The 24,150-nt window shown below is 40.7% G+C and overlaps 7 protein-coding genes across 8 annotated transcripts; 1 reads left to right on the top strand and 6 right to left on the bottom strand.

The window, feature by feature from the left end:
• Positions 1–267: 267 nt before the first annotated feature.
• LOC140762101 (expansin-A4-like) lies at positions 268–1,207 on the bottom strand. The gene is made up of 2 exons (XM_073099719.1): positions 1,045–1,207; positions 268–910 (listed from the first exon to the last, which is right to left on the bottom strand). The coding sequence occupies exons 1-2, from the start codon at positions 1,205–1,207 to the stop codon at positions 291–293; spliced, it is 783 nt and encodes a 260-aa protein (XP_072955820.1). The 3' UTR covers positions 268–290.
• An 849-nt stretch (positions 1,208–2,056) lies between these two features.
• LOC140762096 (UDP-glycosyltransferase 83A1-like) lies at positions 2,057–2,431 on the bottom strand. Its single transcript, XM_073099715.1, has one exon. The coding sequence runs from the start codon at positions 2,429–2,431 to the stop codon at positions 2,057–2,059; it is 375 nt and encodes a 124-aa protein (XP_072955816.1).
• An 830-nt stretch (positions 2,432–3,261) lies between these two features.
• Positions 3,262–4,941, bottom strand: LOC140762703 (UDP-glycosyltransferase 83A1-like). Its single transcript, XM_073100606.1, has 2 exons — positions 4,367–4,941; positions 3,262–4,253 (listed from the first exon to the last, which is right to left on the bottom strand). Exons 1-2 carry the CDS (start codon positions 4,866–4,868, stop codon positions 3,370–3,372), a joined length of 1,386 nt encoding a protein of 461 aa, XP_072956707.1. The 5' UTR covers positions 4,869–4,941; the 3' UTR covers positions 3,262–3,369.
• A 4,337-nt stretch (positions 4,942–9,278) lies between these two features.
• On the bottom strand, positions 9,279–11,019 carry LOC140762743 (UDP-glycosyltransferase 83A1-like). The gene is made up of 2 exons (XM_073100671.1): positions 10,456–11,019; positions 9,279–10,347 (listed from the first exon to the last, which is right to left on the bottom strand). The coding sequence occupies exons 1-2, from the start codon at positions 10,955–10,957 to the stop codon at positions 9,464–9,466; spliced, it is 1,386 nt and encodes a 461-aa protein (XP_072956772.1). The 5' UTR covers positions 10,958–11,019; the 3' UTR covers positions 9,279–9,463.
• Positions 11,020–13,864: 2,845 nt separating this feature from the next.
• On the bottom strand, positions 13,865–17,351 carry LOC140762657 (UDP-glycosyltransferase 83A1-like). Its single transcript, XM_073100540.1, has 2 exons — positions 15,035–17,351; positions 13,865–14,926 (listed from the first exon to the last, which is right to left on the bottom strand). The coding sequence occupies exons 1-2, from the start codon at positions 15,534–15,536 to the stop codon at positions 14,043–14,045; spliced, it is 1,386 nt and encodes a 461-aa protein (XP_072956641.1). The 5' UTR covers positions 15,537–17,351; the 3' UTR covers positions 13,865–14,042.
• A 133-nt stretch (positions 17,352–17,484) lies between these two features.
• LOC140762659 (protein Asterix) lies at positions 17,485–20,285 on the bottom strand. Its single transcript, XM_073100543.1, has 3 exons — positions 20,057–20,285; positions 19,406–19,506; positions 17,485–17,836 (listed from the first exon to the last, which is right to left on the bottom strand). Exons 1-3 carry the CDS (start codon positions 20,204–20,206, stop codon positions 17,770–17,772), a joined length of 318 nt encoding a protein of 105 aa, XP_072956644.1. The 5' UTR covers positions 20,207–20,285; the 3' UTR covers positions 17,485–17,769.
• Positions 20,286–20,739: 454 nt separating this feature from the next.
• LOC140762658 (14-3-3-like protein GF14 iota) lies at positions 20,740–23,929 on the top strand. Of its 2 annotated transcripts, XM_073100541.1 has the most exons (8): positions 20,740–20,836; positions 21,207–21,322; positions 21,458–21,854; positions 22,473–22,560; positions 22,624–22,733; positions 22,820–22,968; positions 23,470–23,519; positions 23,595–23,929. In XM_073100541.1, the coding sequence occupies exons 3-8, from the start codon at positions 21,550–21,552 to the stop codon at positions 23,598–23,600; spliced, it is 708 nt and encodes a 235-aa protein (XP_072956642.1). In that variant the 5' UTR covers positions 20,740–20,836; positions 21,207–21,322; positions 21,458–21,549; the 3' UTR covers positions 23,601–23,929. The 2 variants fall into 2 exon arrangements, with proteins under 2 accessions (XP_072956642.1, XP_072956643.1); XM_073100542.1 differs by lacking the exon at positions 21,207–21,322 and having other exon boundaries at positions 20,785–20,836; positions 21,548–21,854.
• The last annotated feature ends 221 nt before the right edge of the window (positions 23,930–24,150 follow it).

Raw genomic sequence — 24,150 nt, 5'->3', positions numbered from 1 at the left:
GATTTTTAACGGAGAAGATGAGTTTATTGAAATGCATTTGACTTTTTATGCTTATAGTTTAACTTAACTAATGTATATGATTACCTTCTGTTATACACTGTGTTTTTTTAATTAATTTCCCAAATAATTTTATTGTTTAAAGAGAGACGAATTTATGCGAACCTACTATTTCATATTATAATATTATTGTATACTTGAGAACTCAAGCAATTGATGCATAGAATAAACCGATGAGATTATACAAAAAGAACCAGCAATGATTTGCAGCTTGACATTCTCGCTAGATCGCGTTAGAACTGTTTGCCCTCAAAGTTCTGCCCGAACTGCCAGTTCGCCGGCGCCACGTCATCCGACTCCACCATCCTGCCGTCGCTGGTCGTCACCTGGAACGACAAGCTCTGCCCGACGAGCTGCACGTTCGTCTGCCAGTTCTGCCCCCAGTTCCTCGTCATCACTATCCAGCCGGTACTCGACCCCTTCACCGACACCGCCGTCACGTCTCCGGCCCCGGCCACGTTGTACACCAGCACAAGTATCCAGTAGGGGTTGCCCTTGATCTCGAACCGGATGCCGCCCGTCTTGACGCATGTGACGCGGCGGAACTGGACCGGGACGATGCCGGCGTGGTAGTCCTTGACGATCTTGACGAACATGGGCATGGAGAGGTCGAAGTGCTTGCGAGGGGGGTTGCACCACCCGCCGTCGTCGCTGGGCTTGGAGTAATTCGGGGGGCAGAAGTTGGTGGCCGTGATGGTGATGGTGCCCGGCGCGCACCACTCCGTCGAGTTGAAGCACTGGACCTCGAAGCAGGCACCGCAGGTCTGCCCGTTGTTGAACAACACCGTGCTCAGGGCCGTCGTCTCCAGGCCGTAGCCTTGCTTGAAGAGGTCGCCATAGCCGCAAGCTCCTTCTGCATAAGTGTAACAAAATATTCTCATTTCCGTCGTATCTATCTATCTATCTATCTATCTATATATTAATCGGACACTTTTGAACTTATTTTCTTATGATCGAGTTGGATCGAGGAGAGATCGAGAAGCTTACGCATGGTTTCTCCTCCAGACATATCCCCGTAGAAAGTAGCAAACGCATTGTCCCAACCTTGGGCCAATGCTTTGGAGAAAAGCAAAGCCATGGCCAGAACTGCAACACAAACCACACCCATATTCTTCATCTTGGAATCTGAACTTTTACTCTCTTTTACCATGTTTGATGGAACCAACTTACACTAACCGCAATTTATAGGCACGAGTTAACAAGAGAGAGAGAGAGAGAATAGACTAGATAAGTTTGAAAATTAATTTCAACCATTTTGGCAAGTAATTAAGTTATAGATGGGGAATATGGAATGCTTACTTAGTGTGATCATTATGACATAAAAGACAATTCTCTAATCATCACTTGCTATTTTGAGTGGTTCAGTTTCCTTCTACTGACTATTTGAATTGCTGGCTCGAGCTGGCTTTCTATGAGGAGAATAATCTACTCTGACTATTTATTTTACTATATTTCACATTCCACTGCAACTTTAACCGCTTTCAATTCCTGAAGCTAAGCAACACAAAGTGTTCAATTTGTTTCTCATTTAGTGTTTATCAATTTTTTTTTGAATTGTTTGACATATAATTAGTCCGCCATAATAAACCTATATATGCATATCGGGGTTGTTTAGTTTTTTGTACTTAAAAATATATAACTTATTTGGTTGATTGTAAAGTTATTGTATTTTATAACTTATTAAATAAATATTTAATGAGTTATATTTTATAATAATACATATGATAGCCAGGTGCATAGCTAGAGAAAAAAAAAATTAGAGTCGACACCACAAGAGAGAAGATGATTTGGAGTTGGATTTGAGTCGAAATGAGAGGACGAAGATGAGTTGAGGGTTAGGTTAAGTTTGAAATAAGATAAAAAAGATGAGTCAAGTTGGAATAGCTAGATGCACTTGATTTAAGTGGATGCTAATAGACTGTATAGACAGTATCTGAGTCTGATTAGTTTTTTAAAATATTATCTTTTAGATTTAATTGATCAAATCAAACAATAATTTTTAATCTTTTGGAATGCTCATGATCGCTCCAAGCGAAGCGGCAATGGGAGAATTGAACGCGGCGACCCGCAACCCCATCCTCTTCGCCAAAGCGAAGGACCACCCCATGCCCTCGTCCGCGACTAACCACGTCATCTTCTTCTCCTCCGACTCAAGGTTCTCTCTTCTCACCTCCCCGAAGTGCTTCGCCATGGTGGTCGTGAAGCCCTCGACCAAGAGCGCGAGATTGTTTTGGTCTCCGCCTGGTTCCAATCCATCTGGAACAGAGACTCGACGTATGCCTCGGAGCTCCTCCTCTTCGTCTCCTCCTTTGTTATGCAAGGCGGCGACGACGACTCGGTCGTGGTTGAAGTCGGTGATGACGAAGGTGACCATGAAGCCTTCAGCCACCTCTTTGGGACCGTGGGAGAGTTCCGTGATGGGGATGACATGGCCCTAGCTGAGATTTGGCTTGAAATTAATTTTGAGCTTAGCTTAGGGTTCCGGCTCGACTCGGCTCAAGCCGAGTTGGGACTGATCGACCACGAGCCTAACCTGCTAAGCTATAAAACAATCTAAGTATTTTTCTGAGCCGAACCAGAAACTATTAAATATATCCAGTAATATTAATAAATATTATATTTGAGCAGAGTCTATCTAAGATCTGACAGAGCTCTCACTCAGGAGATTAAAAATAAAACTCCTCCCGTCCTACCTGCCTCGCTCTTAACCTTCCACTCACTCTCTTGATTCTCTGTTCCTTTAAACTTCTCAATACCTCAGTCCAACTAATTACCCTCAGATGGATGACCATGGCAGAGGGCAAACACCATTAATTAGCCTATCAAACAAACGAGGAAAATGAGTAGCAAAGTTTTGGCGACATGTTTGGATAGAAATAAAAGAATATTCGCATGATATAAGGGAAAGGATTGGGAGGGCTTCATAAATAAAATTAGAGCTTGTTCTTGTGTAGGTCCAGTCCATGGTAAGCGAGAATGAAAGAGACGATGAATTTATAATTTCAAAGCCAAAGATCAAAAGAACAAGTTCTCATTGATGTATGGTTTTATTATTTATTTTTATAGGGAATGAAAACATAAAGTTCAGATAAAAATGTTATGTGTGTTGTGGTATTTTCCGTTTTAACTTCATGTATTGGTTGGTAAAATTATTACACAAATTAAGCTTTATGGCACAATAAGAGAAAGAAAGAAGAAGAGCAATTCCCAGGAAATGAAGCTTGGAATTAACACAATTTCGCATACAACAATGGTCAATATCTCCATCCCCCTCCCATGTAGCATATCATTAATTCGCCATAGAAACAACCTTCATCCCCTCATCATCTTAACAAACTTTTGGAAATTCTCATATGAACTCCCTCCCTCTTTGATGTTCCTACCAGAAATTTCCTTCCACATCGAGGCCCTTTTCTTCATTTCCTCATCCCTAAGCAACTCCTCCACCTTCCCCTTGACCTGCTCCCTAGTTATGATCCCTTTTGCATCAGGAATCATCTTCAGACCAATCTTCCACACATTGCAGATGTAGCTCTGATTAAAGAACTGGTCACAGAAGTAAGGCCAACACAAGAAAGGGACTCCATTTCTCACCCCTTCCATGGTTGAGTTCCATCCACAGTGACTCAAGAAGCACGCAATAGAAGGGTGAGCTAGTACTTTTTGTTGAGGAGACCAGCTCACTATCCTCCCCTGGCCTGAGACTCGAGCCCGAAACTGTTCTAACCATTCCTGGCTCGACTGGTTCGTAAAGTCGGTCCTAACGACCCATAGAAAAGGTCGACCGGAGAGCTCGAGCCCGTGTGCGAGTTCTTGGAATTGAACCTGATCAAAGATTGTCAGACTGCCAAAGGCAACATAGACTACAGAGTTAGATGTCTGTTCATCCAACCAAGTCATGCAGGTCAGGTCTTCAGGCCAGAAAAGCCCGATAGACTTTTCGAACCGTTCGCCGGCGAGGAGCGGCCCGATGGGTACTATTTTGGGGAAGTGAGTGAAGGTAGAAGACTCAAGCTCATTGAAGGAATTGCTTACGATGATTTCAGCTAGATTAATTGCTTGGATGTTATGGAATACGAGTTGGTAAATGGTCTTCTGCCCTTTGGCATCGCTGGCGTTGTTCCAGGAGAACTCCAACGTGCTGATGGGTGGCATCCCGGGCTTCAGTTGGAATATCTCTTGCCTAATTGGTAGACCTGCATGCACGGATTGCAACTAATGATCTCAGTACTAGAGGATTAAGATTCATGACTCCTCTCTGTTTTTATTTTCAGATTCAACAAGAGTATAAAAAAACAAAGAAACTTACCTTCGTCATTAATTACTCCATCTTCTATCATCTTTGGAATGCTCAGCATCAATCCAAGCAAACCGGCGGCGGGAGGATTAAAGATGGCGACCCGCAACCCCATCCTCTTCGCCAAATCTAACGACCACCCCATGCTCGCGTCCGAGACTAGCCACGTCATCTTCTTCTCTTCCTCCTCATCCGACTGGCGGTTCTCTCTTATCAGCTCCTCCAAGTGCTTAGCCATGGTGGTGGTGAAGCCCTCGACCAAGCGCGCGAGATTGTTTCGGTCTTCGCCTGGTTCCAATCCATCTGGAACAGAGACTAGACGTATGCCTCGGAGCTCCTCCTCCTCGTCTCCTCCTTGGTTAAGCAAGGCGGCGACGACTCGGTCGTGGTTGAAGTCGGTGTTGACGAAGGTGATCTTGAAGCCTTCAGCTACCAAGAGGTGGGAGAGCTCCATGAGGGGGATGACATGACCTTGGGCTGGGAATGGGAGGACCAGGACATGAGGAGAGGCCATTACGGGCACTTTGGAGTTTGGATCGATCTTGAGCTGACACAAGTATAACAGTGTGGTGGTTGAACTACTACCACTGCTTTATGGATAAAACTAGCAGGTGCCTCGATAGTTAATAACTGTACCACATTTTTGTCTTATCTTAATCGAGATTTAAGGGGCTTCTCTGCCCTATAAAATATTATTATTTTTATTCTGGATCTCCGATCGCTCCTACAAATGACTGGAAAAACGTCGTATAGACGAACAAATTGATATCGTGACTTGTTACGAAGAGTCGCCATGACTTTTTGGCTTTTTATTATTATTTATATTTATTATATTTTGTTTATCTCTTTTGCATGAATGAATGCAATTTCCTAATCGCGTCAAACCAAAAAAGGAAAAAACGTGGTTTAAAGGAAAGATAAAAAAGGACCATTTTTTTTAAAGAACAAAGGAAAAAATACTGAATTATTAGTTCCGACGTCAATGACCTCTGGAGCTAATAATTTATTTTTTTAAGAAATAATTAATTGATTACAGGACGACTTATCTATATAAGTTATGGGTTTAAAAGAGGGGTGAGGGTGGGCTGTCTCTGTCGTGTGAGGCTATGGGTTGTGGTTTGATGGATGAGGGGTAGGCCGCGTGGGGGTAAGACTATGGGTGATGGGTGATGGGTGAAGGTGATGAGTTAAGCTATCAAGGTTGAGCCGAGCCCGAGTCAAGCCCAGGCCGCTCGTCAAGCTTGAGACCCTAGATACAAGAACATGTCTCACTCTATATTTTTTAGCACATATAATTATAAAAAATCTATTATTTGTTCGTAAGTTCCTCTAAAATTAATAAATATATACTCTCAAAACACAGTTTCTTTTTAAAACCTTTATTTTTTTTATATAAATATTACGTAGAATTAACTAGCCTTTAAAATTTGTGAAGTGAGACCCATGTTATCTACTCTATCTTGTTCCTTTTTGTTTGCTAACTCGGTAGCTAAAGAAAAATGTGCTTATTTAGCATCAGATAATCTTCCCAAAAAACAGATTCACATGAAACAATGTAATCTTCGTACAATCCTTGCAAATATAACATTCAAGAAAACAAGCACTTTCTAACCTGTTCCTTTGGAAGCCCATGCCCGATTCCCAACTTGAAAAGCCCCGGTGTCCCAACTGACACTGTAACAAAAGAAAAAAAGAAAAAAAGAAAAAAAAAAGAAGCATTGCAGACACTCTACCCGCAGCGCGTGCGTTGACCCAGTCCTCCTCTACCCCATCTCTCGCAGTTAGTTGCGAGAGGTGGGAGAGGTGCCAGAGTGGAGCTGAACTCCACTCCACCCTCACTCTTCCCTTCGTGTCTATATATATTTCCACCCCCCTCGTGTTTTCTTCTTCCGCTGTCTTTCTCTCTCACTTTTCCATCTCTTCCTCTCTTTTCTTTTTTCGAGTCGCCGAAGATCTCGTTGCGGACAGTGGATCACCAAAGCGTCGACGGCCAATCAAAACCCCCTGACCTCAATTCTCTGGTCAGCCTCCTCCCCCCCTTTTAAATTAATTTGAATATTGCTTAGTAAATCATAGTTAATTGTAGTATATTCATTTATATCTTCGCCGAAGAAATTCGTCGGCCGACGACTTTGGGTCGACTACCCACTGGCCCGGAAAGTTTTTTCGCATCAGCCTCTTACCGTGGGTACCCAATTTGGGTACCCATGAGGTGCATAGAAGGCAATGCCATGTCGCCTCCTATCACCAGGCCGGTGGTGGCCTCGCACATCAACCTCGATCGACTCACCTCTTCACATGGAAGAGGTGGGTACTTGAGATGAGGGCTTCGAGCTCATTTTCACTAAGTTAGGAAGCTCCATGGTCGTCGGCCATGGAGTTCCTCACTCCTCACAGTCGGCCACACTGGCTGATGGTTCAACCCCGGCTTCAACCCAAGTCGACCCCGTTTACTTTGGGGAGCCGGTGGAGCTTGGCTGTTGGCGACGGTGATCATCGGTAGTAGTAGCTCCATCTCCATCTCTCTATCTCAGTCTTCTTCTCTAAAAGAAGACTGAGCTAGGTGGGGGTTGGATCAAACCCCCAGCAGCTTGTGTTGGCTACGAGTTGGGCTGCAGCCCAAGCCCGTAGTTAGCGGTGGACTGGGCTTGTGAGCCCAATCCACCTGACCTCTATGGGCTACGTGGTGGGCTGTGGCCCATGCCCATAGCTAGCGGTGGATTGGGCTCAGCGGAGTCCACCCAAATTTATTTTTGGTGGTTGTAGTGGTGGATTGGACTCATAAGCCTAGCCCACCCCATCTCTAGGCAGGCTATAGGGTGGGCCGTGGCCCACACCTGTAGCCACCCTATTGTTCGGCCTAGTGGGCTGTGGGTAGGCCCGCAGCCCACTTCCTCAACACTAATGCTGGCTAGGCCTTGAGCCCAGCCCAACCTATGAATCATAAGCCAGCCCTTAGTCTTTTAATATGTTTATAAATTAACACCCTGTTATGTAAGTCTTTAGAATAACATACATACGCAGCTCCAAAACTTTACATTGTTGCATCAAGAAACTAACAGATTTAATGCTGCAGAAAAGGAACTGAAATATATGTACAAGAATTTGCCCATCCATTTGAGATTTAATGTTTTCTTCCACATATTGCTCATTAAATTAAACTCAATGAGGACTAAGAAAGACCAAATAAAAAAAGAACGAAGGAAAGAAATAATAAGAATTTATTTTTCTTGTCAAAATCTTTTGCTCTTCAGTTTTATCATTGAGATGTCGTATTAACCTGTCTATGTAAACTAAACTCTGACCATCTCCCATGATATTCAGTGTCAACCAACTGTAACTCATACAGTTGCACATGCAGTTTTCTCTGGAAAATAAGTCTTCAATACTCTAGAGAAACTAAACAGTAAGATCAGCAAGCTTAGGTGCTGTTATAAGGCAATTACATGCAATCATGCATATCACAATAAGAAAATGAAATAGACAAAAGATATTGTTTAAGTAACCACTGCTAATGTATAGGATGGACTACACAAGGGTACCCACCACCAGCCCGTAGGTCCAAACAAAAATTTCCAGACCATGGCCCAACACAATCCGAACTAGGATTGGATGAGTCACTTTGGAAGTCCAAGCCCGATTCCCAACTTGAAAAGCCCCAACTGACAGGCCGGGGCTCAACCATGTCCTAAGCTTGAGGTGAGCCAATACCCTTACCTTCCTCCTACCCTTCCACCCACCCTCTTAATGCTCTGTTCTGTACTTCTCAATACATCACTCCAACCACCCTCAGATGGATGACCTAAGGCAGAGAGGGCTAACACCATTACCTATCAAAGAGAGGGGGAAAAGGACTAGCTGCAAAGTTTTGGTGATACGTTTGGATAGAAATAAAAGAATGTTCGCATGATACAAGGGAAATGATTGGAAGGGCTTAATAACTAGTACTACAGTTTGTTCTTATGTTGGTCAGGTCTTTAGTAAGCACAAATGAAAAAGAAGATGAATTTATAATTTTCAAACCAAAGCTCAAAAGAATAAGTTCTCATTACTGATAAGGAGTAAAATAGAATACTGAAGGCAACACTTTTGAGGAAAAGAATGTATTGTTATGTTCTTTATAGGGAATGAAAACATAAAGTTTAGTTAAAATGTTGTGAGTTATGGTATTTTTCGTTTAACTTCATGTGTTGGTCACTAAAACATAACACAAATTAAGTTTATGGCACAATAAGAGCGACTCCAACTAGACTCTAATGCTAGCTCTTAATTTAGAGTTAGTAATAGTGGGGCTCCAAATTTAGAGCCCTAACAAAAAAATGGAGCCCAGCTCTATTTGTCTTTTCAACTTTTTAAAAAATATCAAATTTAATTAATAATTATTGCATTCAGTAATTTTAATTCTTTTTATATAATTTATTAAATAATTTAATTAGTTAAACTAAGTATATAATTAGTTTTATTAATCGATTTTTAACAAAAATAATATCATTGGAAAGGTCTCATCGAGACCTTTAAAATGAGTATAATATTAAATTATTTTTGAATTAATTTATATTTTAAATTTTTTTTATAAAAAGTAATCTAATAAATTATGTGTACTAAAATATAATTATTTAAAATTATTTTCTAATGTAAATGTTAAATATTAAAATATATCAAATACATCAAACATGAAATACATCAAATAAAAATTACATTAAAATAATTTCGATGTGTTTAATTAAAAAATTAGTAATTTAAAATTATTTCTGAAGTTATTGAATATTAGTCTTATTTTAAAAATCTTAATTAGATTTTTTTAACCGTTAAAAAATAATAACACTAAAATAGCTTATTAAATAATTTAAATAACTAATATAAATATATAAATATTTATTATTATTTTAATAAATATAGAGTACTGTATATTTAGAGTGACTCCATTTTTGGGTCCATATTCGGAGCCTCATCGGTCGGAGATTCTCTAAGAGAAAGAAAGAAGAGCAATTCCCAAAAAATGGAAACGGCAAACAGCTTGGGAATTATCATAATTTAGCATACAACAATGGTCAATATCTCCATCCCCCTCCCAGGAACCAAATCATTACTTCGCCATAGAAACAACCTTCATGCTCTCATCATCTTAACAAACTTTTGGAAATTCTCATATGAACTCCCTCCCTCTTTGATGCTCCTACCAGAAATCTCCTTCCACATCGAGGCCCTTTTCTTCATTTCCTCATCCCTAAGCAACTCCTCCACCTTCCCCTTGACCTGCTCCCTAGTTATGATCCCTTTTGAATCAGGAATCATCTTCAGACCAATCTTCCACACATTGCAGATGTAGCTCTGATTAAAGAACTGGTCACTGAAGTAAGGCCAACACAAGAAAGGGACTCCATTTCTCACCCCTTCCATGGTTGAGTTCCATCCACAGTGACTCAAGAAGCACGCAATAGAAGGGTGAGCTAGTACTTTTTGTTGAGGAGACCAGCTCACTATCCTCCCCTGGCCTGAGACTCGAGCCCGAAACCGTTCTAACCAGTCCTGGCTCGACTGGTTCGTAAAGTCGGGCCTAACGACCCATAGAAACGGTCGACCGGATAGCTCGAGCCCCTGTGCGAGTTCTTGGAATTGAACCTGATCAAAGATTGTCAGACTGCCAAAGGCAACATAGACGACAGAGTTAGATTGCTGTTCATCCAACCAAGTCATGCAGGTCAGGTCTTCATGCCAGAAAAGCCCGATAGGCTTTTCGAACAGTTCGCCGGCGAGGAGCGGCCCGATGGGTAGTATTTTGGGGAAGTGAGTGAAGGTAGAAGACTCAAGCTCATGGAAGGAATTGCTTACGATGATTTCAGCTGGATTAACTGCTTGGTTGTTATGGACTACGTATCGGTAAACGGTCTTCTGCACTTCGGCATCGCCGGCGTAGTTCCAGGGGAACTCTAACGTACTCATGGGTGGCATCCCGGGCTTCAGTTGGAATATCTCTTGCTTAATTGGTAGACCTGCATGCACGGATTGCAACTAATGATCTCAGTACTAGAGAATTAAGATTCGTGACTCCTCTCTGTTTTTATTTTTAGATTCAACAAGAATAAAAAAAAAAAACTTACCTTCGTCATTAATTACTCCATCTTCTATCATCTTTGGAATGCTCAGCGTCACCCAAAGCAAACCGGCGGAGGCAGGATTAAAGACGGCGACCCGCAACCCCATCCTTTTCGCCAAAGCGAACGACCACCCCATGGTCGCGTCCGCGACTATCCACGTCATCTTCTTCTCTTCCTCGTCGTCCGACTCGGGGTTCTCTCTTATCAGCTCCTCCAAGTGCTTCGCCATGGTGGTCGTGAAGCCCTCGACCAAGCGCACGAGATTGTTTCGGTCTTCGCCTGGTTCCAATCCATCTGGAACAGAGACTAGACGTATGCCTCGGAGATCCTCCTCTTCGTCTCCTCCTTCGTTAAGCAAGGCGGCGACGACTCGGTCGTGGTTGAAGTCGGTGTTGACGAAGGTGATCTTGAAGCCTTCAGCTACCAAGAGGTGGGAGAGCTCCATGAGGGGGATGACATGGCCTTGGGCTGGGAATGGGAGGACCAGGACATGAGGAGAGGCCATTACGGGCACTTTGGAGTTTGGATCGATCTTGAGCTGACACAAGTATAACAATGTGGTGGTTGAACTACAACCACTGCTTTATTGGTAAAACTAGCAGGTGCCTGAATAGTTAATAACTGTACCACATTTTTGTCTTATCTTAGTCGAGATTTAAGGGGCAATAAAACAACAATTTTAAAAGTTTCTGCCGTACAAATTATTATTATTATTATTTTGGATCTCCGATTGCTCCTGCAAATGACTGGAAAAACGTCCTATAGACGAACAAATTGATATCACGACTTGTTACTTAGAGCCGCCATGACTTTATGGCTTTTTTTATTATTTATATTTATTATATTTTGTTTTATCTCTTTTGTACGAATGAATGCAATTTCCTAGTCGCCTCAAACCAAAAAAAGAAAACACGTGGTTTAAAGGAAAGATAAAAAAGGACCACTTCTTTTATAAAGCACAAAGGAAAAAAAAACTGAATTATTTGTTCCGACCTCAATGATCTCTGCAGTTAATAATTTATTGATTTTTTAACAAATAATTAATTGATTATATGACAGCTTATCTATATAAGTTATGGGTTTTAAAAGAGGGGTGTGGGTGGGCTGTCGTGTCGCTGCGACTATGGGTAGTGGTCTGATGGATGAGGGGTAGGCTGCGTCGGGTGAAGCTATAGGTGGTGGTCGGGTGGATAATGGTGAGGGTGATGGGTGAGGGTGATGAGTTACGCTTAGACATGATCATCGGGCGGGCCGGGCCGGATTCGGGCCAGGCTTTTCGGGCCAACCGGGCTTAAACATTTGTTCACGACCCGACCCACCAATAACTCGGGCCGGGCCGGGTTCGGGCCGGGCTAGAATAGTCTAGCCCGTTACCGCCCGTCGGCCCGTGAGAGATCGGGCTAGTCGGTCGGGCCGGGCTGGCCCGACCCACCAATCACTCGGCCCAACCCATATTTTAGCTATTTTTAGAATTTTTAACTATTAGCTCATTTTAAAAAAAAATATTTATATTCCTTCATTTAAAAAAATTAAAATAAATTAAAATTTTTTAAAGGTGTGCTTAAAATAATGCAAAACGGTATAATACCAAAATAATTTACTGTAGCAGTGGTAAATTACTGTAGCAAAACGCAAGGTACTGTAGCAAATGGGCAGGCCACTGTAGCATAACGGGCGGGCTTAGTTGCGGGCCAAACGGGCGGACTTTCGGGCCAGGTCGGGCGGGCAAAGGGCTGGCCCGTGCCGCCCATGGGTAGTTCGGGCTCGGGCCGGGCCGGGCCTAAACCGGGTCCGGGCTGGGCACGGGCGGGCTGGGCCATTTGATCTTGTCTAGTTACGCTATTAAGGCTATCAAGCCGAGCCTAAGCAACTCTAGCTCATGTTCGGCTCGAAATTAATTTTGAGCCAGTTTTAACAGCTTAGGCTCAGAGCCGAGCCCGAGTCAAACCTAGGCCGCTCGTTAAGCTTGAGACCCTAGATACAAGAACATGTCTCACTCTATACTTTTTCGCACATATACTCATAAAAAATCTATTATTTGCTCGTATGTTCCTCTAAAATTAATAAATTTGACAGATTATGTTAGAGTCACGTAGATCTCTCCACATAAATAACGCGTGATTTTTGAAAGTGGGTGCTTGTTGGGGCTCAACCCCATCCTAAGCTTGAGGTGAGCCAATACCCTACCTTTCTCTTACCCTTCCACCCACCCTCTTAATGCTCTGTTCTGTACTTCTCAACACATCACTCCAACCACCCTCATATGGATGACCTAGGGCAGAGAGGGCTAACACCATTACCTTCAAAGAGTGGGGGAAAAAGAATAGCTGCAAAGTTTTGGTGATACGTTTCGATAGAAATAAAATAATTTTCGCATGATACAAGGGAAATGATTGGAAGGGCTTAATAACTAATACTACAGCTTGCTCTTATGTTGGTCAGGTCTTTAGGAAGCACAAATGAAAAAGAAGATGAATTTATAATTTTCAAACCAAAGCTTAAAAGAACGAGTTCTCATTAGTGATAAGGAGTAAAAGAGAATACTGAAGGCAACACTTTTGAGGAAAAGAATGTATTGTTATGTTATTTATAGGGAATGAAAACATAAAGTTCAATTAAAATGTTGTGTGTTATGGTATTTTCCGTTTAACTTATGTGTTGGTTGCTAAAATATAATACAAATTAAGTTTACGGCACAATAAGAGCGATTCCAATCGGACTCCAATGCTAACTCTAAATTTAGAGCCAGCAATAGTGGAGCTCAAAATTTGAAGCCCCAACAAAAAAATGTAGCCCGACTCTATTTGTCATTTCAACTTCTTAAAAATACCAAATTTGATTATTAATTATTACATTCAACAATTTTAATTCTTTTTATATAATTTATTAAATAATTTAATTAGTTAAACTGAGTATATAATTAATTTTATTAATTAATTTTTAACAAAAATAATATCATTAGAAAGGTCTCATCGAGAGCTTTAAAATGAGTATAATTTTAAATTATATTTTAAATTTTTATTATTTATAAAAATTAGTCTAATAAATTATATGTACTAAAATATAATTAATTAAAATTATTTCCCAATATAAATATTAAATATTAAAAATACATAAGATATAAAATACATCAAACATGAAATACATCAAATAAAAATTATATTAAATTAATTTCGATATGATTAATTAAAAAATTAGTAATTTAAAATTACTTATGAAATTATTGAATATTAGTCTTATTTTAAAAATGTCGATAAAATTTTTCTAACCATATATTTTTTAAGAAAAAATAATAACACTAAGAGGACATATTAAATAGTTTTAAATAACTAATATAAATATATAAATATTATGTTATTCTTTTAATAAATATAGAGTCTTTAGAGTGTACCGTGCTCTTACTCCAATTTTAACTCCATATTCGGAGCCTCATCTGTAGGAGATTCTCTTAGAGAAAGAAAGAAGAGCAATTCCCAGAAAATGGAAACGGCAAACAGCTTGGGAATTAACACAATTTAGCATACAACAATGGTCAATATCTCCATCCCCCTCCCGGGAACCATATCATTACTTCGCCATAGAAACAACCTTCATGCTCTCATCATCTTTACAAACCTTTGGAAATTCTCATATGAACTCCCTCCCTCTTTGATGCTCCTACCAGAAATCTCCTTCCACATCGAGGCCCTTTTCTTCATTTCCTCATCCCTAAGCAACTCCTCCACCTTCCCCTTGACCTGCTCCCTAGTTATGATCCCTTTTGCATCAGGAATCATCTTCAGACCAATCTTCCACACATTGCAGATGTAGCTCTGATTAAAGAACTGGTCACTGAAGTAAGGCCAACACAAGAAAGGGACTCCATTTCTCACCCCTTCCATGGTTGAGTTCCATCCACAGTGACTCAAGAAGCACGCAATAGAAGGGTGAGCTAGTACTTTTTGTTGAGGAGACCAGCTCACCATCCTCCCCTGGCCTGAGACTCGAGCCCGAAACCGTTCTAACCAGTCCTGGCTCGACTGGTTCGTAAAGTCGGGCCTAACGACCCAAAGAAACGGTCGACCGGATAGCTCGAGCCCCGGTGCGAGTTCTTGGAATTGAACCTGATCAAAGATTGTCAGACTGCCAAAGGCAACATAGACTACAGAGTTAGATTGCTGTTCATCCAACCAAGTCATGCAGGTCAGGTCTTCAGGCCAGAAAAGCCCGACAGACTTTTCGAACCGTTCGCCGGCGAGGAGCGGCCCGATGGGTACTATTTTGGGGAAGTGAGTGAAGGTAGAAGACTCAAGCTCATGGAAGGAATTGCTTACGATGATTTCAGCTGGATTAACTGCTTGGTTGTTATGGACTACGTATCGGTAAACGGTCTTCTGCACTTTGGCATCGCCGGCGTTGTTCCAGGGGAACTCCAACGTACTCATGGGTGGCATCCCGGGCTTCAGTTGGAATATCTCTTGCTTAATTGGTAGACCTGCATGCACGGATTGCAACTAATGATCTCAGTACTAGAGAATTAAGATTCGTGACTCCTCTCTGTTTTTATTTTTAGATTCAACAAGAATAAAAAAAAAAGACTTACCTTCGTCATTAATTACTCCATCTTCTTTCATCTTTGGAAGGCTCAGCGTCACCCAAAGCAAACCGGCGGAGGCAGGATTAAAGACGGCGACCCGCAACCCCATCCTTTTCGCCAAAGCGAACGACCACCCCATGGTCGCGTCCGCGACTATCCACGTCATCTTCTTCTCTTCCTCGTCGTCCGACTCGCGGTTCTCTCTTATCAGCTCCTCCAAGTGCTTCGCCATGGTGGTCGTGAAGCCCTCGACCAAGCGCACGAGATTGTTTCGGTCTTCGCCTGGTTCCAATCCATCTGGAACAGAGACTAGACGTATGCCTCGGAGATCCTCCTCTACGTCTCCTCCTCCGTTAAGCAAGGCGGCGACGACTCGGTCGTGGTTGAAGTCGGTGTTGACGAAGGTGATCTTGAAGCCTTCAGCTACCAAGAGGTGGGAGAGCTCCATGAGGGGGATGACATGGCCTTGGGCTGGGAATGGGAGGACCAGGACATGAGGAGAGGCCATTACGGGCACTTTGGAGTTCGGATCGATCTTGAGCTGACACAAGTATAACAATGTGGTGGTTGAACTACAATCACTGTTTATTGGTAAAACTAGCAGGTGCCTGAATAGTTAATAACTGTACCACATTTTTGTCTTATCTTAGTCGAGATTTAAGGGGCAACAAAACAACAATTTTAAAAGTTTCCGCCGTACAAATTATTATTATTATTATTTTGGATCTCCGATCGCTCCTACAAATGACTGGAAAAACGTCCTATAGACGAACAAATTGATATCATGACTTGTTACTTAGAGCCGCCATGACTTTATGGTTTTTTTTTATTATTTATATTTATTATATTTTGTTTATCTCTTTTGTACGAATGGATGCAATTTCCTAGTCGCCTCAAACCAAAAAAAGAAAACACGTGGTTTAAAGGAAAGATAAAAAAAGGACCATTTTTTTAAAGCACAAAGGAAAAGAAAAACTGAATTATTTGTTCCGACCTCAATGATCTCTGCAGTTAATAATTTATTGATTTCTTTAAAAAATAATCTATTGATTACAGGACAACTTATCTATATAAGTTATTAGGCCTGAAATACATATGGCAGCTTGATACAAGTAGTGGTGTAAACGAGCCGAGGCTGAGCGAGCCGGCTCCAGCTCAGGCTCGGTATGAAATTACTTTCGAGCTTTATAATTTTACTTAAGCTCGGCTCAGCTCAACTCGAGCCGAGCTCGAGCTTATCCTAACCAAGCCCGAGTAGAGCCCGAGCAGAGCTCATGCTTGATTAGAGGATAAGGCGATGGCAGCGTGGGCAGTGGAAACGTGGACGGTGGCTTATCAAAGGAAGAGTAAGAGATGACATGCCAATAGAGGAGGAGGCCGGAGAAGATGGTCAATGAAGAAGGAGGAAGCCGACGGAGTAGAAGAAGAAAAAGAGGTCGACACCGAGCCTAACGTCGCTGGAGGAGGAGTTCGTCGAAAGACACTGGCAAAAATGGTCGATGGAGGAGGAGGAGGCCGACGAAGAGGAGGACGTGGCGCAGTGGCGATGGCTTGCCGATGGAGGCCGACGGAGAGGGATGAGATGGCGGCAGCTTGCTGATAGAGGTCGATGGAGAGGAGGAGGTGGTGAGGGCTTGTCGATGGAGGCCAACGAAGAGGAGGCTGGATAATTGAGGGTAGGGTGAGGGTGGGCCGGTCATGTGGGGTGAGGCTATGGGTGGTGGTCTCGTGGACGAGGGTGATGGGTGAGGGTGATGGGTAAGGTTATCGAACCAAGTCGGGTATAGCTCAGGCTCGACTCAATATTAATTTCAAGCCAATTTCAACGACTTAGGCTTGGCTCAGCTCTGATCGAGCCGAGATAAACTTGAGCTTTAGTTGAGCCGAGCCCGAGCCAAGCTTGAGCCACTTGTCAAGCTTGACAGTCCTAGATATAAGAACATATCTCACTCTATACTTTTTAGCACATATACTCATAAAAAATCTATTATTTGTCCGTATGTTTCTCTAAAATTAATAAATCATATAAACCATTATTTTTCATATAAATATTACTTAGAATTAACTAGCCTTTAAAATTTGTGAAGTGAGACCCATGTTATCTACTCTATTTTGTTCTTTTTTGTTTGCTAACTCGCTAGCTAAAGAAAAATGTGCTTATTTAGCATCAGATAAGCTTCTTAATTCTTTTTTTACAAATAACGCGCATAAATCAAGCGCTGATCAAATCTTACAGATTATAATAACCATCCAACCAAATAATAAACAACATGCAATTATGATACGATATTAAAGATCCAAGTGAGGAAATTATCCCAAAAACACATGAAGCAATGTGATCGTGAAAACAAGCACCTTCTGACCTGTTACAGGTAACTAGCCCCTACTTAGCATCTTCTTTCATATAATATATACAACTATACAAGTAATGGGCATAGCTATACAAGTAATGGGCATAAATCAAGCGCAGCACAAATCTTACATATTATAATAGGTATCCGATTAAACAATAAACAACACACAATTATGATAAGCTATTCAAGATCCAAGCGAGAATTTTTCCCGAATACAGATTCACATGAAACAATGTAATCTTCGTACAATCCTTGCAAATATAACATTCAAGAAAACAAGCACTTTCTGACCTGTTATAGGTAACTAGCGCTTTGTGGATGCTCAATGCCTGTATCAAGCTCCAAGACATTATGCTAACATTAGGTGACAGTTCCGCAGACCTAAATCTAGCGCTTCGTGGTGACTGGACGAGAAGGCCCAAAGTAGTTTGTAACCAAACCCATGACTGCAAACCTGGCACAGTTCAGAGTCATCAGTAACACCCTGTTATGTAAGTCCTTAGAATAACATACATTCGCAGCTCCTAAACTTTACATTGTTGCATCAAGAAACTAACAGATTTAATGCTGCAGAAAAGGAACTGAAATATATGTACAAGAATTTGCCCATCCATTTGAGATTTAATGTTTTCTTCCACATATTGCTCATTAAATTAAACTCAATGAGGACTAAGAAAGACCAAATAAAAAAAGAACGAAGGCAAGAAATAATAAGAATTTATTTTTCTTGTCAAAATCTTTTGCTCTTCAGTTTTATCATCGAGATGTCATGTTAACCTGTCTATGTAAACTAAACTCTGACCATCTCCCATGATATTCAGTGTCAACCAACTGTAACTCATACAGTTGCACATGCAGTTTTCTCTGGAAAATAAGTCTTCAATAATCTAGAGAAACTAAACAGTAAGATCAGCAAGCTTAGGTGCTGTTATAAGGCAATCACATGCAATCATGCATATCACAAAAAGAAAATGAAATAGACAAAAGATATTGTTTAAGTAACCACTGCTAATGTATAGGATGGACTACACAAGGGTACCCACCACCAGCCCGTAGGTCCAAACAAAAATTTCCAGACCATGGCCCAACACAATCCGAACTAGGATTGGATGAATCACTTTGGAAGTCCGAGCCCAATTCCCAACTTGAAAAGCCCCAACTGACAGGCCGGGGCTCAACCCTGTCCTAAGCTTGAGGTGAGCCAATACCCTACCTCCCTTCTACCCTTCCACCCACCCTCTTAATGCTCTGTTCTGTACTTCTCAATACATCACTCCAACCACCCTCAGATGGATGACCTAAGGCAGAGAGGGCTAACACCATTACCTATCAAAGAGAGGGGGAAAAGGACTAGCTGCAAAGTTTTGGTGATACGTTTGCATAGAAATAAAAGAATTTTCGCATGATACAAGGGAAATAATTGGAAGGGCTTAATAACTAATACTACGGCTTGTTCTTATGTTGGTCAGGTCTTTAGGAAGCACAAATGAAAAAGAAGATGAATTTATAATTTTCAAACCAAAGCTCAAAAGAACAAGTTCTCATTAGTGATAAGGAGTAAAAGAGAATACTGAAGGCAACACTTTTGAGGAAAAGAATGTACTGTTATGTTCTTTATAGGGAATGAAAACATAAAGTTCAGTTAAAATGTTATGTGCATTATGGTATCTTCTCTTTACTTCATGTGTTGGTTGATTATAACTTATAACAGACATTGAAGCTGCTACCTGAGGGATATTGTTACTTAAGCTTTTCTTTCCTTAAAAAATGGAAACAAAGAATTACGTTACTTTTTCTTAAAAAACTGGTCAATGACATGACTCTACAATCCCACATTGATCTAGAGTAAAGCTTCTTAATCATGCAGCAACTAGTCACAGTTGAAGAACATAAAGATATGCAGCAACACAATATAAAAACATACTATTGACTTTGTAATTTCATTGGTGGATCCAATAGAAAATATGCATCATGATCTTAATAGATATAATGGAAGAAAATAAACAAGGAAAATATTACTTACATAAAAGCCATAGATATCTGTTTAAGATCATTTTCGAAATTCTTCATGTTTGCAAGAGCCTGGGCACAAAATATTATAGCCAGCCATGAACAAAGCTTGTACTGGAGGAAAGGAAGAAAGGATGTCAACAGGGAACAATGTTATAGATAACAACAACTAAAATAAACAGCAAACAAGTACATCTGATGAATACCATGAACAGCCTGAATAAAGAAAATTTAATCAACTCCAGAGAATCTTATACTACCCGCAATAGAACTTGAAAAAAGTGTACACAAATTGAGAGGACGAGATTTTCAAGCACTTCTTTTCCTCTTATTTCATTATCCTAATCGCCGGAATTTCTTCTTTTGTTTTCTTTCAAACCTAAGATCTAGTTGGTTGCTTTCAAGCATAAACATCTCAGATATCCTAACTTCTCTTCCTGCTTCCCCCTTTTGAGTTCGCATTTAACTAAAAATAAGTTACAGATCTAACAAATAAAGAGGATCCATTCTCTGGTTACAGATGAACCGAAGTAATCAAGACTAAGACATCAAGGAGGCGTATACAATAGATCGGAAGCTAACAAGCAAGATATTGATCGATCTAAAGGATAAGAAGAGGATATTAGACTCAAAACAGATCGGAGAAGAAGTAAAGAACACGTACGCGAAACATCACGCCGGTAACACCGAGGACAACGGCGAGGAACCCGGCGTAGTCTATGGGAAGATCCTGAGGAGATAGCGTCGGCGGCACGTAGGGCTTCGCCGTCGACGGCTGCCTCGGATCGCTCGCCGATGAGCTCGTCTCCTTCATCGCTCTCTCCGCTTCCTGCGGATCCAACGATTTCTCGTGCGAGATGGGAATCGAACGGGTCTTCCGATAGGGAACGATGTTATAATAAGCAGACGCAAAGTCGGCCTTGGAAACCTCTAATCACCTCGACGGCGCCGACTTCCAGAGATAAGTATTTGAGTTCTTGGTATGTTAATGGGCTACTATTGGGCGACATACAAATTCATGGGCCAGCCCAAACCAAATGAAAATAAAATGAAGAGCCGAAGCGCTCTTTTCCCGGATCATTGACCATGCTCAAATCACGGGGACAACGGACGGCTGTGATTCGACCAACGCAACCCCGACGTGCTTCGCATCACGATTCGCTCGGAGGCCGTTGGATTCGGAGAAACGGACGGCTGATTGTGACCTTTAACGTCCTTAATCTTCTAATAAATACTTCACCCCCCCCCACGGCGATCTCGGATCTCTTCGTCGCAGACGCTCTCTTCTCTCTCTCTTCTCTCTCTCTCTCTCTTTCTCTCTCTCAAATAGAGAGCTCTTATTAGGGTTTGCGAAGGCTTCTCTCTTCCCTTTGGCGTGGAGAAATGGAGAGAGAGAACCATGTCTACATGGCGAAGCTCGCGGAGCAAGCGGAAAGATACGATGGTGAGTGCTCCGATCCGTGTGATCTCATACGGTTTGGCTCTCTATTTTCTTCAATCCGTGCTTTTTTCTTGTTGATTTTTACGTCCATTCCGAATTATGTTTGGCGTCAATCTGCTTGTTTTTCATATTATTTTGGCTTTTTGTTGCAAAACTTTAACTTTTATCTTTGTAGCAAGTCTTGTATCCTCTGGATCTAAGTCTTTGGATGACGTCTCGATTTCTCGTTGCAAATGCACCTGATTTAATGGTCGATCACTGTATAAATTTGATATGTTTTTTGAAAAAGAATAAGAAATGAGGCATTGGTAGATAATGTACTTCTCTAGTTGATATTAGCTAATCCAATTCTACCCTGGCGATCTGCACAAAGAGAAACCAACAGAAAAGAAAGGAAATTAATGAATGAGTGGGCGGTATTAAAATGACTTGGCGTTCACTTTATGCTGACGGAAGCTTACTGGATGGTTTCTGTGATCTGTTTACTCGGTAAGTTGGAATGTAGAATTAGAAATGGTTGTGAAAATAATGTTTTATTAAACTAGTTGGTTAAGATAATCTTCAAGTTTTCTTTTCCTTTTCACAAAATGAGGTTTTTAACTCACGAAAAACGAATTTTTGTAGACGTCTTTCTTGGCTTATATCCAGAGCAACATTCGTGGAAGAGCACATACTTCGTTAGTAGCAAAACATGATTTCAATTTATTGATGCAGAAATGGTTGAAAGTATGAAGAATGTTGCGAAGCTTGATTTGGAGCTGACAGTTGAGGAGAGGAACCTCCTCTCGGTGGGTTATAAAAATGTCATTGGGGCTCGTCGAGCATCATGGCGCATCATGTCATCTATTGAGCAGAAAGAAGAATCAAAAGGGAATGAGCAGAATGTCAAACTAATAAAAGGGTACCGTCAGAAGGTAGAAGAGGAACTGACTAAGATATGCAATGACATCTTGTCTATCATAGATCAGCATCTGATTCCATCTTCTAGCTCTGGAGAATCTACTGTTTTTTATTACAAGATGTAAGTGTTTGTGCTACTTGACTTTATGCAGTGATTAGCTATTATCTCATTTTGATTTGATTTATTATTTGTTATTTTGCTAAAATTTCGGATTTCCTATTTTTATCGTTAAATATTTGTAGACTTATAGCTTCCTATGTACTCCCTAAAACAGGAAATGGAATTAGGTTTATGTCTGTAAGAGTGTTTTACACTTCTTTTTATCATCTTACTTGTATAGGACATGGCTTCTGAAAGAAATTTTGAAGTGGATATATTGCTTGTTGGGAATTAGTTGATTTTTCTGTTCAGTATTATTTCATTTACACTGATAATGCAGTGTTAGAAGCTGGGTGCACTGGATAAATCAATAGTGGATACACGGAAGCATTCTGAAATGTGCAAGTGACTAATCCATGTTTTCAACCGATTTTGTTATAATTCATTCAATGTATGAAATAGGTTCATTGAATTACTGTTTTTATGCATTCCCAATTTAGACCTTGATTTTTTTTTTCTATCTTGTTAGTTGGTGAATCTTTGGCAGTCTAAATGCTGCCACCAGTGGAAGTTGAATTATCGGTGTTGTTTTGGTTTGGTCCTTTTCAGTCTACTACTAATGTACCGACTCTATTGCAGGAAGGGTGATTACTACCGGTATCTTGCGGAGTTTAAGAGTGATCAAGAAAGAAAAGAAGCTGCTGAGCAATCCATGAAAGGCTACCAGGCATGTCCAATATTTTGTTGTTCTCATACCATAATTATTTTCTCTAACATCTTTCCTCTTTAGGCTGCGTCAAACACAGCCAATTCTGATTTGCCTCCAACTCATCCTATTCGACTTGGCCTGGCACTAAATTTCTCAGTCTTCTATTATGAAATTATGAACTCACCTGAGAGGTATATTTGAACCCTTAAAAATTTCACGCATTTTGTCTTTTCTTTTTTGGCCTTTTGTAACTTCAATAATATCTGAACATTTTTAGGGCGTGCCATTTGGCCAAACAAGCCTTTGATGATGCAATTGCAGAGCTGGACAGCTTGACTGAGGAGTCCTACAAGGATAGTACTTTGATTATGCAGTTGCTGAGAGACAATCTTACTCTCTGGACTTCTGATTTACCTGAAGATGGAGGTAATACAGGATAGGGAGAAACTTCTCGCAAAATATATAGGATAGAGAGAAATGAGATGTGCAATAAAATGTTGCAAGAGTTGATAATCATTTTTTCTGTTCTCATGCTTAAAAATTATTTTTTTCTCAAAGGAAGTTTAAAAATAGTGTGTTGACAACTATTAAACTTAATAGGAGGATTGATATACCTAAGGCGCTTTTTGTATTGGGACAAACATTCTCTTATTTTCGAAATTTACAAGGATATAGGGCTTTCTCTTTTTCTTTAGGAATGTACCACACAAAAACATTCTTGGTCACATCAATAACTGTAGTTATGGAAGGTATGCCTATTTGATTTGTATGTCCTATAAAATAGGGTTAGTTCAGAGCATTCCACACATTAATACTTTCTCTCTCCTCTTTTTTTGATCATATTTCTTATTCATTGTTCGGTTCCAGCTCATGTTTAGTGAGAAAAATAATTTCCATCTCTACGCTGAAAGCCAAAATACTTTGCAGGTGATGATGGATTTAAAGGTGAGGAGGCTAAAGCAGCTGCTGAGCCAGAGGTATGTTAAATCTCTTTAATTTTGGTTTGTCTTTTTCAAACTATGTTTTGATCATGAATACATTTCTTGTCTCAGCACTAGTGAGATGCTTCCTCCCAGCTCGACGGAGCAACAAGCGTAATTCTGCAGCACTAGTCTTTAAGATGTCTATCGGACAATAGTTTCTCCATTAATGCATAAACTATATGATCTGTTCCCCTAATCAGGGTGCAATGGACATCATTTGGTATTATTCCCTTTTAACACTATTTTTGGTGTCTGAAAAGCATCCTGTATTTGGTCAAAGGATGCAAATGGTGGCAGCAGTGGAGATGTTCTTTTTTCCTTTCCTCATTATTGTGTTAAAATGTTTTTGAAACTGTGTATCCATGAATATCTTATTGTGGGATCATTATACTAACTGTTCTTCATTGTTGGCCTAAAAGCAACTGGCTAACTTGTTTCAAAAGAACAATTATGCACCTCGCTGAAAATTGTTTGACATGGTGTTACCAAATTATTCAATGACGCTAGTAAGATTTATGCATATTTTGGAGAACAATTTCAGCAGATGGCAGCCAGTGCTGTCGGTTAATAGCATGAGCATGGCAGGCAATGTGATCGTGCTGTTTAAATGGACGTTGTCTACATT

Source organism: Typha angustifolia, chromosome 7 (genome assembly GCF_048772165.1).
Source record: "Typha angustifolia cultivar Huaian chromosome 7, ASM4877216v1, whole genome shotgun sequence".
NCBI lineage: Eukaryota > Viridiplantae > Streptophyta > Magnoliopsida > Poales > Typhaceae > Typha > Typha angustifolia.
The sequence above is the reverse complement of the archived record's forward strand: the minus strand, read 5'-3'. Positions and strand labels throughout refer to the sequence as shown.

What these genes read in the sequence shown, in the direction of transcription:
- LOC140762101 (XM_073099719.1), bottom strand. Translation starts at nt 1,207, where the DNA reads ATGGTAAAAGAGAGTAAAAGTTCAGATTCCAAGATGAAGAATATGGGT. An exon ending in GTCTGGAGGAGAAACCATGC is followed by an intron (nt 911 to 1,044) that starts GTAAGCTTCTCG and finishes ACACTTATGCAG; the next exon opens with AAGGAGCTTGCGGCTATGGC.
- LOC140762096 (XM_073099715.1), bottom strand. Translation starts at nt 2,431, where the DNA reads ATGGTCACCTTCGTCATCACCGACTTCAACCACGACCGAGTCGTCGTC.
- LOC140762703 (XM_073100606.1), bottom strand. Translation starts at nt 4,868, where the DNA reads ATGGCCTCTCCTCATGTCCTGGTCCTCCCATTCCCAGCCCAAGGTCAT. An exon ending in TGGAGTAATTAATGACGAAG is followed by an intron (nt 4,254 to 4,366) that starts GTAAGTTTCTTT and finishes CCGTGCATGCAG; the next exon opens with GTCTACCAATTAGGCAAGAG.
- LOC140762743 (XM_073100671.1), bottom strand. Translation starts at nt 10,957, where the DNA reads ATGGCCTCTCCTCATGTCCTGGTCCTCCCATTCCCAGCCCAAGGCCAT. An exon ending in TGGAGTAATTAATGACGAAG is followed by an intron (nt 10,348 to 10,455) that starts GTAAGTTTTTTT and finishes CCGTGCATGCAG; the next exon opens with GTCTACCAATTAAGCAAGAG.
- LOC140762657 (XM_073100540.1), bottom strand. Translation starts at nt 15,536, where the DNA reads ATGGCCTCTCCTCATGTCCTGGTCCTCCCATTCCCAGCCCAAGGCCAT. An exon ending in TGGAGTAATTAATGACGAAG is followed by an intron (nt 14,927 to 15,034) that starts GTAAGTCTTTTT and finishes CCGTGCATGCAG; the next exon opens with GTCTACCAATTAAGCAAGAG.
- LOC140762659 (XM_073100543.1), bottom strand. Translation starts at nt 20,206, where the DNA reads ATGAAGGAGACGAGCTCATCGGCGAGCGATCCGAGGCAGCCGTCGACG. An exon ending in TTACCGGCGTGATGTTTCGC is followed by an intron (nt 19,507 to 20,056) that starts GTACGTGTTCTT and finishes CCTTTCCTCCAG; the next exon opens with TACAAGCTTTGTTCATGGCT. An exon ending in CAGATATCTATGGCTTTTAT is followed by an intron (nt 17,837 to 19,405) that starts GTAAGTAATATT and finishes GAACTGTGCCAG; the next exon opens with GTTTGCAGTCATGGGTTTGG.
- LOC140762658 (XM_073100542.1), top strand. Translation starts at nt 20,800, where the DNA reads ATGGCGAAGCTCGCGGAGCAAGCGGAAAGATACGATG. An exon ending in ATTATGAACTCACCTGAGAG is followed by an intron (nt 22,734 to 22,819) that starts GTATATTTGAAC and finishes GAACATTTTTAG; the next exon opens with GGCGTGCCATTTGGCCAAAC. An exon ending in TGATTTACCTGAAGATGGAG is followed by an intron (nt 22,969 to 23,469) that starts GTAATACAGGAT and finishes AATACTTTGCAG; the next exon opens with GTGATGATGGATTTAAAGGT.